The 17865-nt window shown below is 35.0% G+C and overlaps 3 protein-coding genes across 4 annotated transcripts; 2 read left to right on the forward strand and 1 right to left on the reverse strand.

The window, feature by feature from the left end:
• Positions 1 to 79: 79 nt before the first annotated feature.
• On the forward strand, positions 80 to 4255 carry LOC111811281 (magnesium transporter MRS2-3-like). 2 transcript variants are annotated; one of them, XM_023698054.1, is made up of 6 exons: positions 80 to 596; positions 1255 to 1485; positions 1916 to 2044; positions 2154 to 2317; positions 2430 to 2614; positions 3842 to 4255. In XM_023698054.1, the coding sequence occupies exons 1-6, from the start codon at positions 159 to 161 to the stop codon at positions 4231 to 4233; spliced, it is 1539 nt and encodes a 512-aa protein (XP_023553822.1). In that variant the 5' UTR covers positions 80 to 158; the 3' UTR covers positions 4234 to 4255. The 2 variants fall into 2 exon arrangements, with proteins under 2 accessions (XP_023553822.1, XP_023553820.1); XM_023698052.1 differs by having other exon boundaries at positions 2430 to 2610; positions 3837 to 4219.
• Positions 4256 to 8749: 4494 nt separating this feature from the next.
• LOC111776400 lies at positions 8750 to 10656 on the reverse strand. The gene is made up of 3 exons (XM_023655839.1): positions 10255 to 10656; positions 9457 to 9533; positions 8750 to 9041 (listed from the first exon to the last, which is right to left on the reverse strand). Exons 1-3 carry the CDS (start codon positions 10654 to 10656, stop codon positions 9020 to 9022), a joined length of 501 nt encoding a protein of 166 aa, XP_023511607.1. The 3' UTR covers positions 8750 to 9019.
• A 4558-nt stretch (positions 10657 to 15214) lies between these two features.
• LOC111811316 (cysteine-rich and transmembrane domain-containing protein WIH2-like) lies at positions 15215 to 16831 on the forward strand. Its single transcript, XM_023698097.1, has 3 exons — positions 15215 to 15388; positions 15569 to 15755; positions 16607 to 16831. Exons 1-3 carry the CDS (start codon positions 15337 to 15339, stop codon positions 16650 to 16652), a joined length of 285 nt encoding a protein of 94 aa, XP_023553865.1. The 5' UTR covers positions 15215 to 15336; the 3' UTR covers positions 16653 to 16831.
• The last annotated feature ends 1034 nt before the right edge of the window (positions 16832 to 17865 follow it).

Genomic DNA, 17865 nt, shown 5'->3' on the forward strand with positions numbered 1-17865 from the left:
TCCCACACACCTTGTGAAGGTTGCATGGTTAGCATGAATAATTACATAATCAAGATAAGGAAAATTTGTAGTCGTTGATTGTTGTAAAGAAAAAATTGCGCAGAGTAAAATCAATTACATTCCGAGGTTGATCCGCCATTACCGGCGGCGAAGTTCCCATGCGAGGACAGCATTTTCACCCACAGAAGCCGGGTCTCGCCGGACCCGATGAGGAAAACGAACCAGTTCGCTCGTATTTCCCTGGAGTGAACGTCCCGTTAGGCGCCGGAATTCGGAAGAAGGGAACCAGAGTCCGGCCATGGCTGCTCCTGGACTCGACCGGCGAAGCTCAAGTAGTTGAGGCTGGAAAACATGCGATTATGCGGCGGACTGGCCTGCCGGCTCGGGACCTTCGGATTCTCGATCCGTTGCTCTCGTATCCATCTACAATTCTTGGCCGTGAGAAAGCGATTGTGATCAATTTAGAGCACATCAAAGCCATTATCGCTGCTCAAGAAGTGTTCGTGTTGAATGCCAGGGATCCGTCTGTAACTCCCTTTGTTGAGGAGCTTCAGAAGCGAGTATTGCGGCACCATCAAGCCACGAAGGCTTCTCAGGTTTGAATTCGAATTACGATTTTAACCTAGTTCTTGAAATCAATGCATTTCTTCCCCCGAATTTGATTGATTGGAATGAAGTATGAACTGATTACAGGGTTCCTTAATTTCCTTTTTATCCATTTGTGCTAGCTTTCTGTCTGGATTGTAGAACTTATTGACAATATGTTGTCCAGTTATTTACCAAGTGTTTTGAGAGTATTATGAAATCATGAAATTTTGTCATTCATGTTTGAAGAACAAGGTACTGGGGTTGTTATTTTAAAATCTTTGTTGTTTCTTGCGCTGTTCTTGGGGTGTGTGAAGCTTCCAAGAACAAGGATTAATGGTTGTGTGTCACGGGCATGATCCAAGGAGAGAGTCTCTGATTACTCGTTATTTTACTTGATATGATATGAAATCTAGTGATCATGGTTAAATGTTGTGCAATGTAGTAGTGTTGCTAGTTTGGAACTTTGGATGGGTCATTTGAACTTGGATTGGAAGTTTGAATTCTGTCCTTAAGTTTAGTTTTCATTTGATTCTCGTTCGACGTTTCATCGAGGATGGCTCATTAGTCATTACCAAACAATCGTACTCTACATCAGGACGATCGCGATGATTGCAGAATTGTTCTATGATGGGTGCAATCTGTGTTTGATTATCTGCAATGTTTTAGGATGGCAATGACGATGATTCTAATTGGAGAAATTTGTATGACCTGGGGGAGCCTCGATCGAGGACTCAAAGTCCTAATTACTATCAAGGATTTCCACAGGCTGATGAGGAGGAGGGGAAGGAAAACGGGAAACAAGGTCTCAAAAATCAGGAGGGATTGAAGGTTCTTCCTTTCGAGTTTGTTGCTTTGGAGGCATGCCTTGAAGCCGCTTGCAGTTGCTTAGAAAGTGAAGTAAGGATTTTACATTGTTTGCTTAGTTTATTTAGTCTTGGTATCTGTCTGGATAAGTGAGAAGGCTGAGCCCCGAAGGGGTGGATACGAGGCAGTGTGCCAGCAAGGACACTAGACCTTGAAAGGGGGTGGATTTAGGGGGTTTCACATCGATTGGAGAAGGGAACGAGTGCCAGCGAGGACGTTGGGGCTCCGAAGGGGGTGGATTGTGAGATCCCACATCGGTTGGGGAGGAGAACGAAACACCCTTTATAAGGGTGTGAAAACCTCTCCCGCATACACGTTTTAAAAACCTTGAGGGGAAACGCGAAAGGGAAAGCCCAGAGAGGACAATATCTGCTAGCGGTGGGTTTGTGCCGTTACAAATTCGATTTAGCACATTATATTGTTCAGTTTTTCTTGCTTCCTTGATTGTCATCTCCTGTTCTAGGCAGATACATTGGAGCTAGAAGCTCACCCAGCTTTGGATAAGCTGACTACTAAGATTAGTACTCTCAATTTGGAACGGGTGCGTCAAATCAAAAGTCGATTGGTTGCAATAACTGGACGAGTTCAAAAGGTGTCTAGATTTAATTACTACTCATGACACATTTTATTGGGAAACAGATGCACTGTAATTTGATTTAACACAGCTTTTTATTCTTTTCGAGCGCTACGGTTGTTTACAGGTGCGCGACGAATTAGAACACTTGCTAGATGATGATGAGGATATGGCTGAGATGTACTTAACAGAGAAGATGGTTCAGCAACAACTTGAGAACTCTTCCATTTCTTCAATTCCCGAGAGAGATGAAATGGACGACGCAGTTCAGCAGTCAGGCAACGATGAGAGGCTCGAGACTCGTCTTATGTCGCCTTAAACACAGAATAACAGACCTATTCTATTGTTATTGTTTTCATTGATTTCTGCATTTTAATGAGCTTTCTGTTCCCAATTTTCTCAGTTCTCCTGAAATGTCGTTGGAAGGCAATATGGACGCTTCCCATGTGGGCAGGGACAGCCATGGGACCCGGACGAGTACTACCCAGAGCGCTATAAGCAAACACCTCGACGTGGAGGAACTCGAGATGCTGTTGGAGGCATACTTTGTGCAAATTGATGGTACACTGAACAAACTCTCCACGGTATGCAAAATCATCTATGTTTTCTATCATGTATGTGATCAGTTGTATTTTAAAGATGATGCTGCTTCTCTTAACCTGAAGGATTTTTTTGGTTGGTTGTTCTGTAGAGAAGTAATAAATCTAAAATATGTGTTTTCGAGTAACGGCCAAAGTCCACTGTTAGCAAAGTCCACTGTTAGCAGATATTTTTCTTTTTGGGTTTTTCCTTTCAGACTTCCTCTCAAGGTTTTTAAAACGCGTTTGTTAGGGAGAGGTTTCCACATCTTTATAAAAAGTGTTTCGTTCTCCTCTTCGACCGATGTGGGATCTCATAATCCACCACCTTTTAGGGCCCATCATCCTCGGTAGCACTTGTTCCTTTCTCTAATCGATGTGGGACCCCCCAATCCACCCCCTTTGGGGCCAATCGTCCTTGCTGGAACACCGCCTCGTGTTCAACCCCCTTTAGGGCTCAGTCTCCTCATTGGCACATCGCCCGTTGTCTGGCTCTGATATCATATGTAATGACCCAAGCCCATCACTAGTAGATATTGTCCTCTTTGGGCTTTCCCTTTCGGGCTTCCCTCAAAATTTTTAAAACATGTATGTTAGAGAGAGGTTTCCACGCCCTCACAAAGAATGTTTCATTCTCCTCTCGAACTAATGTGGGATCTCACACATAATTTTACCCGGAGAGGCTAAACTAGTTGGCAATCCTGATTCAAGGGTCAATATTTTTAGTCTTGTTCAAAGAAAGATGGTTCAAATGGAAGTATAGAAGTCGATAGAATTGCTTTAAGGTCAATCCATGTGGTAATTTCTTATACAAATACTTTCACAGTTGACCTCAATAGAAGGGAAGTAAAATTTGAATTCTCCACCTCCATTTTCTAGTATTGAAATGAAATTGTAGGTTATATCGGTAGCGGCCAAGCCCACCGCTAGTAGATATTGTTCTCTTTGGACTTCCCCTCAAGGTTTTTAAAACACGTTTGCTAGGCCAAGCCCACCACTAGTAGATATTGTTCTCTTTGGACTTCCCCTCAAGGTTTTTAAAACACGTTTGCTAGGAAGAGATTTCCACACCCTTATATAGAATGTTTCATTCTCCTCTCCAACCGATGCGCAATGTGATCCAATCCTAAATCTGAAAATTTTGTTCCCTTTCACGTGGCTGCTAGTAGTTTGAACATTGATTTTCCTTCTGTTAATGTCTGTATAACACACTCTTCTATCCACATCTTAAGCTGAGGGGAGTATGTGGATGACACAGAAGATTACATCAACATAATGCTGGATGACAAACAAAACCATCTTCTACAAATGGGAGTAATGTTGACAACAGCAACCCTTGTCGTGAGCGCGTTCGTCGTGGTGGCAGGTATCTTCGGGATGAACATCCATATTGAACTGTTTGAACCCGAAAAAGCAGGCATGCCAGAGTTCCTGTGGACTGTTGGTGGTGGCACTACTGGAACCATCTTGTTGTATGTCATTGCCATCGCTTGGTGCAAGCACAAACGCTTGCTCGAGTACTTACCCGAAACCGAAACTCAAGCATACTGCCAATGGTGTAGTTGGCCTGATAAAAAAGCATTATATATATTATATATTTCGCGCTCATTCATTATTCTACTACCTTGAAATAAGGTATAGCTTTTACAAATGCTCTAGGATGAAACTTTTGAAAAGTCAATGATCTTTTTTAAATACTTTTGAAAGTTAAAAGGGTATTTTTTAAATGAAATATTAACGGTTTTCATCCAAGACTAGCATATTTTTATTAAACAAGGTCAAAAGCCTTTCTTTTTAAGTACTTATCTATACTTACAAAATAGTCTCGACATTTTTCAAATTTGATTACAATATAACTTTGTTTATGCACCTCTCGATCTTGTGTATCATATACAAAAACCTAGCTACCAACCTTTGAAGGACTTGGGCACAGTATGTCTTCGTTTATGCCATTATAGTTGATTTAAAGTTTTATAAACACCGTGTTAAGGGATTCGACTTGGATGAACAATATATCGTAGCTCGTTTAAAGTTAGTGTTCTTAGAGTTTTCTCATTGAGCGCTTATTTTTAGTATTCTTATCCATTTGGCTTATTTTTAGTATTCTTATCCATTTGGCCAACCGATATAGGAGTCAAAACATACAGAGGTGCTGAAAGAGGAGTCGTGTAGAAATACCCAATTGGAGTGAGTATTTTTTTCGGCATTGGGTTGCTTTAGACATAGAGGAACCACTGGCAAACAACAAGAAGAATCGACTTCATGAATGATGGGCTAACCCTCTTTAAGTTTAAAATCGCATAAGAAAAGACGAGCCCAAAGAGATATCAATAACTTGTCTATTGAAGTTGTAATAAGATAGCCGTACTCAAAGGTGTGTCTAGATTGCCTCTGTAACAACCCAAGCCCACTATTAGTAAATATTGTTCGTTTTGACCTGTATCGTACTTGAAGGTGTGTCTAGATCGCCTCTGTAATAGCTCAAGCCCACCGCTAACAAATATTGTCCACTTTGACTCATTACGTATGGTGGTCAGTCTCATGGTGTTTTTTTTTAAAAAAAAAAAAAACACTTTGCTCTCCTCTGAATGTGGGATCTCACAATCCACCCCTTGGGGGCCAGCTTCCTTGCTAATGGGGAGGTAGGGAATGTCCAAAAACCGTAGCCAGCTAGGGGTTGGTGGCATGCAGCTGGAATGTGACAGTGGGAAGCACAGTTATGGGGAGGGCCTGCAATATGGCAGTGGAAGCAATTGGCAATACCCAAAATTGGTGGCATTATGTCCCCCATGGGGTTTTAGGGTTTTGTCACCATAAACACAAACAACACAAACCCTTTGCATCCTTTGCCTTTGCCTATAATTAATCATTGTTGTCTTTGGCGGTGGTTCTAAAGGCATTCAATGTCTCTTCCATACTTCTTTGCATATCTATCTTTTCTTTCACCAACTCTTTTAACGTTTCCATAACTTAACGATCCACCGCTAACAGATATTATCCTCTTTGGACTTTCCCTTTCGGACTTCCTCTTAAAGCTTTAAAACGTGTCTGCTAGGGGAAGGTTTTCATACCCTTATAAATGGTGTTTTGTTCTCCTCCCCAACCAATGTGGGACAGAGCTTCCCCTCAAAGCTTTAAAACGTGTCTGCTAGGGGAAGGTTTTCGTACCCTTATAAATGGTGTTTTGTTCTCCTCCCCAACCAATGTGGGACAGAGCTTCCCCTCAAAGCTTTAAAACGTGTCTGCTAGGGGAAGGTTTCCGTACCCTTATAAATGGTGTTTGTTCTCCTCCCCAACCAATGTGGGACATCACAATCCACCCCTCTTCGGGGCTCAACGTCCTTACTGGCACACCGCCCTCCAGTCTCCTGTCTACCCCCTTCGGGGAACAGCGAGAAAGTTGGCACAAACCTTCCCTTATAAATGGTGTTTNCCCCCCCACCCCCCTTCGGGGCCCAGCGTCCTTACTGGCACACCGCCTCGTGTCTACCCCCCTTCGGAGAACAGCGAGAAGGCTAGCACATCGTCCGGTGTCTGGCTCTGATAGCATTTGTAACATCGCAGATCCACCGCTAGCAGATATTGTTCTCTTTGTACTTTCCCTTTCAGACTTCCCCTCAAGGCTTTAAAACGCGTCTGCTATGAGAAGGTTTCCACACCCTTATAAATGGTGTTTTGTTCTCCTCCCTAATCAATGTGGGATATCATGGCTTTCAACTCGAACGTGAAGTTAAATTTAACTGATATTGATCGCTTAGTTACGTATGATCATTCTCGATACTATTTTAGTAGGTATTGATTCTTTTTTGTCATGTTAAGATCTTCTTTTCAAATCTAGATTTGAACGATTTTATGTCGAGTTTATATGTCTTTTTAGTAGTCAAACAAAGAAACTCGTGATAAAAGTACTATGACACCTAGGTAAAGAACCGAGACCACATTCGAATGAGAGAAATCCTGAGGATAGGATGACTAAGAAAAATTGAAAGTTACTATCGATACCAACAAGACTCACCTTCCTTTTCAGTGGTTTAACTATAGAAACTCTATAGTTAAGTGTGATTCTAACTCGGGTGACCTTCTGAAAACTTTTCTTGATGTATGTGAGTAAGAACAAAACATGCTCGAATGACTCATTTTGGTTTGTGAGGATAGTCTGGATGGCCTTTAGCAGCGATGAGTAACTAACGTGCCAAATGGTTTGTGGGGATAGTCGACGCGACCATATCGCAGGTGCCAAATTTTTAGATTTCGAATCATGATCATGGGTCGTTACAAGTACTTTAAAAGCTTAATCAAGAACTCGTTCGACAATTATTTGATTGTTTAAAATTACGGTTCTAGACATTGTCTGGAATTTAGCTAAGAATTCAAATTATACCTTAAAAACGTTTAAATAAATTTATTTTATTTTTTCAAATAAAGAAAAAAAAAATAATAATAAATATTGAACAGCTGTTCCATCCTCTACTGTATAGTTTGGATGAGATAGCCCATCACCACAACACACCTTATCATCATCTTGTCTCATGCAACTCTCTTCTCTTTTGTCATATTTCCAAAATCCTACCTACCAATTTATATATATACGAAAACGCTGCTTCTGAATCTCGTGGGTCATATCGTTTCTTTAACCCTAACGTGCTTGTTCAAAAAAATCTCGACATATCAATGCTTATTACGACCAGTAACTTTGTAATTTTGTCGCTCGTACTATAAACCTGACTTGGATCTACAAAGAGCACGCGTCAAAGATGCAAACGAAATTCTTCTCATTTACCTCAACTCGTAGTGGGAAAGATAGAAAAAAAAAACGACAACTAGAAAGCAAAGTTTCCATTAACGATATACTTAATATGAACGAGCTTGGACTTGCTAAATTTGACCTGTATTTTTTTCGGTGGTATTGTTAAGAAATTAAGATTTGAAGGGATCGTAAAGACTAATTTGAACGTATTAACGAACCCCGAAAAGCATACTTTTTGACCTAATTAAGGTTCCTTCTTCGACTCTCTTTCTTTCCTAATTTTCATGTGTTTCCCTCTTAATTCTACGAGAGAATCTAAAACGTGTTCGCCCAAAAAAAACAAAGTTGATTTTGTTGCTTTTGACTTATGTTCTCGACGGGTTCGTCGTGCCAAATTAAAATAGTTTAGTAAATAAAATATTAATTGTTTTTATTAAGATGGAACGTTCGGTTCTTCACTTTCATAATTATTAAATTAACAAAATAATATAGTTGTATCTCGATGACCTATATAGGAAATTATATCAACAATTTTTTTTTAATAAAAATATATGAAAATAAGTAAACTGATGTCTAAAGTCGACAATGTCATATCATTGTGAAGATATGCAGAGAGATCGTTGTACCTAACAAGTGATATTAGAGTCATGCTTTCTGACTTAGCTATGTCGATAGAATTCTCGAGTTCCAAACGAAAAGTGGGTGAGACTCGAAAAATGTAGTCATGATGTGATTTTTGGCTATTTTCACTTGATTGTGTTTAAAACCCGCTCAAATCACGTGTATAAAAATATTTTCTCCAAAAATCTCACTAAAGTAGCAGAAAAACGACCATATGAAAAAACCCACTAAAGTTTTAATAAAAATCTGATTATTATTGTTCTATATAATTTACATTAATTATCAGGCTTAAGAATGGATTGTAACAGTCCAAGCTCACTCCTAGTAAATATTGTTTGTTTTAGCTCGTTGCGTATCCACTTTCCTCGGGGTTCAGCGTCCTCGCTGGCACACCGTCTAATATTGTCCGTTTTAGCCCCTTATGTATCATCAAAACGTGTATTTTAAGGAGAGATTTTCACACCCTTATACGAAATGATTTATTACCCTCTCCAACCGATATATTGATTATCTTATGAAAGATTAATGTTTACATCGAAATATAAATTGATATTTACTCTCATGTATATGACGTAAATAAAACCGAACATGATTTATAGACCAATATGTATAGTTTTCATTANAAAAAAAAAAAAAAAAAAAAAAAAAAAAAAAAAAAAAAAAAAAAAAAAAAAAAAAAACACTTATGTTCTTGGTCTTTTCAAACATGTTGATTTAGTACAACAATAATTGTCATTTTTTTTTTTAGTTCCTCATGGCTACAGAAAACATAGTACAATCCATTCAATGTCCAAAATAAAAACTACTTTTTTTCTCTCTCTCAAGAAATTATTCAAAAATTCAAAAAAAAAAACCCTAAATTATTAGGCTTCAAATGAAGAGCCAGTTGACGAAAGTCCCACGTTGACTAATTTAGAGAATGATCATCCGTTTATATACTATCTCCATTGGTACGAGATCTTTTGGGGAAACCCAAAACAAAGCCATGAGAGCTAATATCATATCATTGTAGTGTCGTGTTCGATTAACGGAGCCATCATCTCATCCTCATCTCTTCCCTTTAAACCACCTATATAAAAGAACAACATAAACCAAAGAAACAATGATTATACGATGATATATCTACCGATTCCGATAAATTGCACGTTTAATCATCGTGTAATTTTTAGGGTTATGTTTATAAACGTCCACGAACATTTAAAAGTGTCTAAAATACGTGTCTGAGTTTTGAAACTGTGTCTCTATAAGATCAATGATGTACTAGACCTACAATTGAGACGTTTTTTAATCTCAATGACCAAATAAGCACACACCTGAAAAGTTTAATGACTAAACTTATGATTTAACGAGCAGTAATCAAGCTTTATAGTCTTTACGACAATAAATGATAATGTAAAAGTTTCGGCTAAACGACAACGTTCGTGCCACGAAGATTATGAACGAGATATTGATTCGACTCGGGAGGGAGAAGGAATTGGCTTAACTGATTCTTTTGCCTTTGATTTCGAGATGGAGATGATTGTCTAATTGTGTTAAATTGGCTTTGGTAGGATGAACTCTCCTGCATTTAAAATAACAAATTAATTAAATATTTTTATTTATTAAATTTTAATTTTAAAATAAAGGAAAATATATTATTTTCTGACATTCCCTTTAAAAAAAAACAACCTGTTTTTATTTTTTATTTTTAAATAATGTAAATTATTCTTAATTATTATTTTAAAAACAATTTTGATAATGGAATATAAATTTTTTTTAAAAATGATAGTTTTCCCTAATTTCTTGAACCAAAAAAACCAACTGAAAGTTTTTTTTAAAAAAAAAAATTGAAAATGTAAATTATTTTTTTTAAAAAATGATAAAAACTAACTTAAAATAATGTAAATTATTCTTAATTATTATTTTAAAAAAAATTGAAAAAAAAAATTATTCTTAATAATGTAAATTATTTTTTAAAAAAATGATAAAAACCAACTTAAATATTATTCTTAATTATTATTCTAAAAAAAATTGAAAATATAAATTATTCTTAATAATGTAAATTATTATTTTTAAAATGATAAAAAAAAAAACCAACTTAAAATAATGTAAATTATTCTTAATTATTATTTTGAAAATTGGCTATAATAAAATAAAATAAAATAAAAGTGATAATTTTCACTAATTTCTTGAACAAAAAAACAGCAACTTAAAATAAATTAATAAAATTTTGAGAAATAATAAAGAAGATTTATCAAAATAAAAAAGGAAAATAAATAAATAAAAAGAGGAAACTTTTGTACCGAATTATTGAAATTGGGATCAGAGCTAGCAGTGTCATCAAGAAACGACGTCGTTTTGTCCATCCGATCACGGCGCCGCCGTCGTCGTTCCTCACAACCCTTCATTTTGCGGCTAGTTTTCGACCCAGTTTCATTTTCCGGGAAAATAGCTTCATTTTCCGGGAAAATAACATAATTTTCCGGGAAAAGAGCTTCATTTTCCGGGAAAATAACATAATTTTCCGGGAAAATTGGAGGCCCAGAAGAAGCATCAGAAACCATAGACAAATCCAGTTCATGTTCATCCTTATGAAGAACACCAAAAGAATCATGAATTGTTGGAGTGAACAAAAAAGAAGAAGAAGAAGAAGAAGAAGAATTCTCCAAATACACAGTCCAACCAGACTCCGCCGACCCATCCATTGCTAAAATTATTATTTTCTCGCCTCCCAAACACACAATTTTTGGTGGATTTTAATGGGAATGAATCCAAAACTGCCACTTGGTTGGTGGGTTACCAATGGAAACAGGAGAGACAAAGAAGAGAGAGAGAGAGAGAGGGACAAAGTAACCCACAATATGTTCACATGCTACACACCAAGCCTTTGTGAACCCTTTTCAACATATAGCCCCTAAGTAAGGAACCATTCATGTCCTTCTCTTTTTCTAGTTCATACGACCGACCTTTGTTCTAATTCGGTTTTCAAAACCCGTGTCATCAACTGGAATGATGTCTTGTGAGATCCCACGTCGACTCGAGAGATGACCGAAGTTTTCTTTATAAGGGTGTTTTGTATCGAGCAAAAGCGGACAATTTCTGCTAGTGGTCAGCTGGAGTTGTTACAAATGATATCAAAGTCAGTCAGATACTCGACGGTCCCCTAGAGGGGTGGATTATAAGATCCCACGTCACGTGAAAAAGGGAACAAAGTCTTCTTATAAGAATGTGGAGACCTTTTCCTAACATACGCGTTTTAGATCCGTGAAGCTGACGGCAATATGTAACAAGCTAAAGTGGACAATATTTACTAGTGTGTGCTTGGGCTGTGTCTTGTGAGTTTTTTGGCTTGTACTAATCTTACCATGTGGCTCAAATCACTAAAGAAAATGTGTTCGAGCTCTAACTCATGCTCATTACGGCACATAGTTGACTTGCATGTGTAGATATAATTGACGTGTAATTTGCTAGCCATAGGTTACAAATGGTCACAAGTGTTTGGGCAACGTCTAAGTATGTAGTAACTTATGTTTCTAAGTTTATGGGACCAAACATTATACTCTTGGTTCAGTTCGGTTCAATTTTTAAAACTAGATTTGACTCAACCAAACCAAGCTGAATTTATTGTTAAAATTTTATTTAAAAAATATATTTTTGCTATATAAAATAATATATTCATATATATTTTTATTTAATTTCATAATTACTTTTCTTATTATTTTTCACTCGTCTTTCAAATATTTTTTATATTGGAATTAACTTACCCATCTTAATTAAATATTTGAAAATAAAAAAATAAAATATTTTACTTTTATTAAAAATAAAAATTTGATTAAATAACCTAAACTCAACTAAAAATTATATGATTGGGTCGAGTTGTGTTAGCTTGGATTCAGTTCATTATTCAATGAATATTACTCGAGTTGAAAAAATTCACAATAAAAAATAATTGATCTAAAAAATGTCTCAGTCCGATCAAATCTAACCTATGAGAGACCAGAGGATTCGATATTATTGGTCGAGACAAGGCGATTTTAAAAAGATTACAACATTAAAAATTCACAATAATGTTTGCAAAAATAGGTCTATTATAAGGTCTATTTATGTAATTATTGTTTAATATAGGGTTCAGAAAAATTATATGGATACTACTTAAAAATGGGGCCCAAAACTCACATTGGGCCACAATGTAATAATGGCCCATTTTCCAAATTTAACCCCAATTTTTTACCAGAAATTTTGTTGGTAATTTTTTTGCATTTCAATTTTTAACCTTCTACACATATTTTTTACCATTTACTTATTCCACATTCACCAATGAGACGGGCCGTCAAAGGACGATACAAACCGATCAACAAGTCAAACATCAATCCAAGCATATCAACAAACTAATTGTAACGGTCCAAGCTCACCGTTAGCAGATATTGTCCTCTTTGAGCTTTTCCTTTCGAGTTTTGTTTTTAAAATACATCTGCTAGAGAGAGGTTTTCACACTCTTATAAAGAATGTTTCGTTCTCATTCCCAACCGGTGTGGGATCTCACACTAATGATCTATCTAAACCGATCAATAAGCTAGAGGTTGATCCAAACATATGATCGAGCTAGAAGCTTATCCATATCGATCAATAAGTCAAAGGTCGATCTAAACTAACCCACGAATCAGAGGTCGACCCAAACCGATCAACAAGTTAGAGGCTGATCCAAGAAGATCAACAAACCAAAAGGTCGATCATCTAAATAGATCAAGGAAGTTTTTTTAGATCGATTCGGTACTAGTTTGTGAATGGAACATTGTTTATCCCTACAACCTTAAAAGACATAATCAATAAGCCTGTCGTTTTCTTTTAGAATTAAAATAATGAAAGATTTTGAACAATTCTAAACGTTGACGGACAAAGCTAAGTTAATATCAAATAAAGCATTATTAAATATTGGTTTCTTTTTAATTAATTTAATGTTTATTATAAAATATTACAATATATATATATTTATTTTTTAATTCATTTTGATTTTGTATTATTGTAATTAGAATATGATCAATTTGACAAATCTCTATTAATTAATACACAATAGATTACAATAAAAAAAAATTATTTCATTATAATCCAATTATTTTCTAACTTTTTGGTTATATTAAAAATAAATAAATAAATAAAATAGCATTTTAAAAAGAAAAATATCTCATTTATTATGATAAAATTTATAATTTTTTTTTTTAAATTATAAGATTGTGACACTCGAGTAAATGAGAGGTATATGAATGAATCGAGACTACATTTGAATGAGAGGGTCGTAAGAATAGAATGAGAGGGGTCTAACTAAATAAATCATGCTGGAAAGACTCGTGTTCATTTATGAGGATAATTTTCACTCTTAAAAAACGAGAAATAGGTAACCCGACTATGAAGAATGTCGGGGCCATCAAGTGGAATATTCGAATTTTTGAATTATTATTTATAAATTTAAAAATTATTTAAAGAAAATAAAAAATGAAAAATAAACTTGATTTTTTTTTTTTTTTTAAAGAAAAAAATTTAGTTTCCTAAAAGTAAATAAATTAAATTAATAATGCCGATCACGTTGATGAGGTGGACGTGAAGATGGGCTTAGCTGTAAGATAAACTCTTGATCATGTGCGGTGCGCTCCACCACCTTTATTATACGCTTTTTTATTATTAAACCTATTAAAGTGAATCTAAAATTTTGAGTACATCTGGAACGTGTATTTCGTTAAGGAGAAAACAATCCTTACCGTTGATTTTGATGACTATGTCTTGACCCAGTTGTCACTGTCGTTTACCTTGGCTTTCTAACCACTTTTATGACTGTAAATTCGCTTCCATATACAAATTTTAAACCAAAAACAATAAATAAATCAATTTTGAGATTTTTTATAAATTAAAATTTCACTAAATCAATTTAGATAGTTTATTAAAATTTTGTAATATAACTATTAACGTGAGATCCGAAGTTGATTGGAGAAGAAACCCAAAACCTCACCGTTATAACAGCGTGGAAACCTCTCAGACATATTTTAAAACCGTGAGCCTAATAACAATACACAACCAGTCAAAGCTAACAATATCTGCTACTGGTGGACTTAAGCCATTATAAATGGTATAAGAGCCCGACATCACTAGGGTGTGTCAGCGAGGATATTGAGTTCTAAAGGAGTGGATTGTAAGATCTCACATCGATTGGAAAGAGAAAGAAAAGTCTAACGACAGTCGCTGGCCCCCAAGGGGGTGAATTATAAAATTTCACATCGGTTAAAAAGAGGATTGAAGAACCTAACAGCTAAGATCCCATATCAATTGGAGTGAGATAAGTTTTATTTTCCGTGTTTAATTTAATTGAATTTATTTAATTGACGTAATATTTTTATAATATAATATTTTTTTAGTCATTGTTTTTCTTGTCAAACCATATGAAATTAAAATTAACTGTTTTATAAAGCTTTGAAATTAAATATCAACATTATTGAAATATCTCTCTATATACTTAAATAAAAACAAAATAAATAAATTAAATAAAAACAAAATAAATAAATAAGGTCAACAATTCAATATCATTTTTTTAAAACTATAATGATTGTCTTTAACTGTAATATTTTGTTATAGTTTCTCAAATAATAATAATTATTATTATTAAATCAGATATTTACATTAAACAAATATATAAAATAACTGAAATAAAGTGGAAACTTCTTGTAAATTAATTTAACATTAAAAAATTTGGAAGCAGCATTGTTTTCTAAAAGGACGATGGACGATGGACTTTGGACATGAGGCAGTGTGACAGTAAGGACGCTAGACTCTAAGTGGAGTGGATTAGGAAGTCCTATATCGATTGGAGAAAGGAACGAGTGCCAGCTAGTACATGCATTCTAAAATCTGGAGGAGAAGTTCGAAAGGGAAAGCGAAGACAATATTTGCTAGCAATGGGCTTGGAGCGTTACAAATGATATTAGAGTCAGACACTTGGCTATGTGCCAGTGAGGAGGTTGAGCCCCGAAAGGGGTGAACATGAGGCAGTGTGTCCGCAAGGATGCTGGGCCCTGGACACGAGGGGAGTGAATTGGGAAGTCCCATATCAATTCGAGAAGGGAACAAGTATCAGCCAGTAAACTAGTTTTAAAAATCTTGAGGGGAAACTCGAAAGATAAAGTACAAAGAGAACAATATTGGGTAGTACTGAACAATATTGGGTAGTAGTGGGTTTGAGCCGTGTATATATATATATTATAATATAAAAGTCAAAAGAAATGAGCCTTGTTGTTCATTATTTGTAGTTTTATAGTTATCGCTCTCGTCTCTTTGTTTGGCGACGAAGAAAAAATCAATCTGATCGTTCAAGCAATCTCAAGCGAAGAAGAGAGGGAAAAATGAGTTACTACAACCAGCCACCGCCTCCCGTCGGCGTTCCTCCGCCGCAAGGTAACATCTAAACCGATACTCTTACTTTTTCCCTTTCTTACATCCGGTGCACTTTCTTTGATTTCTAAGGTTCAAATCGAATGGATCTTGCTGTCTTCTTCCACAAAATCGATTTAATCTTTGTTTTCGTTTCGATTTGACCGATTTTGGCTGCGATTCTGTGAATTTCAACGATTTTAGGTTATCCGCCGCAAGGATATCCGCCGAAAGACGCTTATCCACCACCAGGATATCCACCGCAGGGCGGTTATCCTCCTGCTGGTTATCCTCCGCAGGGATATCCGCCTCCGGCGTATGGTCCGGCGTACGGACCACCTCAGCCTCAACATTCAAACCAAAAGAAAGAAGTTGGATTCGTCGAAGGCTGGTAAGTCTCTGCTTCTCTTTCACTTTACAACCTTAGTTGATGCGATTTCGTTGGCGTTTTCGAGTTGAAATTGAGTCTGCGCGTCTTCGCGGCGGCGAAGTACGGTTACGGTTACCGATTAGTTGATTAATCCGTCTTCTGCGGCGGAGATTTTAGATTTCGAGTTTTTGTTTTCTTTTTCATATATATATATATATATTTTATTGAATTTAATTTTAGTTTTCGTTTTGAAAAAGAACGCATTCGACGATTTAATGGCCTTTCAGTCATTTCACATATAAATTATATATAATATATATATATATGTATATATGTGTGTATATATTATATATTCAAAGTCAAATTTCCAAGCGTTGATTTTCGTTATTAAAAACTTAATTTTGACTAAAAATTTGTCATATTATATTAATTTAGACTCCAAACTTTTAATAAATATTGTAATTATTACTATTGATTCAATTTTCATTAATTTTTCTACTAATTTTAATTTAAAAAATGGTGTAAAAACCTTCCTAAACTTTATCATTTGAATAAAATAAAACTTAGCACAAAATTAAGGTTAATATATATATATATATATATATATAAATCAATCATTGAATAAGTTTCTAAAATTAGTAAATTCCAACAAAAACATTTTGTATATTATTTCATCAATTTTATATGATATTTATGTTTTATAATTTATAAAATGTATAAATTAAATATATAATGAACATTTCCGTAATTTGGATTTAAAATAGATTTATTGAGTATTTTATTTCCATCTTAATTAGTTCCTAATGAAATTAAATGGTTATTATATATATATATATGAAAAAAGGTGCTGAGTTGGTTTCTAAATTTTGCAGTTTGGCTGCTCTTTGTTGTTGCTTTGTCTTGGATGTATGCTTTTGATCACGACCTTCTTCCTGTTTTATTCATCATATTGCGTACAGAATTTGAATTTCCATTTGGATTTGGATTTGTATTCGAATTTGAATTTGAATTTGATCTTTTGTCAGTTTGTAATATCATCTCTCATTCATACTTCTTCAACCTTGCTGGGAAAGTATATATTTTTCCTTTTTTGGTTATACTGTACTTAAATTTGGAATTTAGTTCTTAAATTTACACGAGAGTTTGATATTCAAATCTTTCTTCTTCGGACGTATTAATTTGACTTCATAAGCGGGACTGTCATTCCATAGCATGTTGCAAAACGTTTTCTCGAGCAAATTATTCTTCATTGCGTAAGTTCATTACAAGTTATTTTTATATGCTTCTTTCGAAAGAGCACATGAAAGACCTATGAAATCTCCATTGTACTAAGACCCGAAAGATAATTCAAGTAGTGTAAATCGGGACCCAAAACGAGCAAATCAGGTTTGACTCAAGCAATCACTCATGACCTAGTCGTAAGGTTGAAACTTCAGAGACCCATTTGATATCTTTATACCCTATCCATTTTGCCTTCTTCTTTTATCATTAAATTTTTTCTAGTTTTTTTGAGTTCAATGAAACTTTTTAGAACAACAATTGAAGTATGGAGGTTTGGAACTCCGACATCAAATAAGGTAGTACATACCTCCTTTCATCGAGTTACGTTGAATTTGGCTAAATTAAATGAATATGAAACTCTTTATATATATATATATATATATATATTTCTCGACAAACACAAGGGTGGAAAATGGGTTATGAGAAATGAGTTGAGATGGAGCAAGATTTTAGTTCGAAACATATAGGGAGAGATAATAGACGTTATATATAAATGAAGAAAGAAAGTATTATTTTTTGAGGTGATTGAAAATAAATCTATACCTCGAAAACATATGCCCACGACTAATTTGTTAATTAAATTATCATTTGCAATAGCTATAAAATAAATCGATATTCCGAATAATTTGAATTACCCAACCCAAATGATCTGGATAAAGAATGGATTGAGGTGAGATTTTCAAATCTGTTCATGGGGTGTAGTTTTTTTTTGTGGAACTAATTTTCGAATAATTTGAATTTTTTGAATAAAGATTGGATTGAGTTGAATAAAATTTTTATAAGATTTTCATTATTATTATTACTCACATGGTGGATAAATATGAATTTTTAAAATAATTAACAAAAAAAA

The sequence above is a fragment of the Cucurbita pepo genome, chromosome LG15 (assembly GCF_002806865.2).
Source record: "Cucurbita pepo subsp. pepo cultivar mu-cu-16 chromosome LG15, ASM280686v2, whole genome shotgun sequence".
Classification (NCBI taxonomy): Eukaryota; Viridiplantae; Streptophyta; class Magnoliopsida; order Cucurbitales; family Cucurbitaceae; genus Cucurbita; species Cucurbita pepo.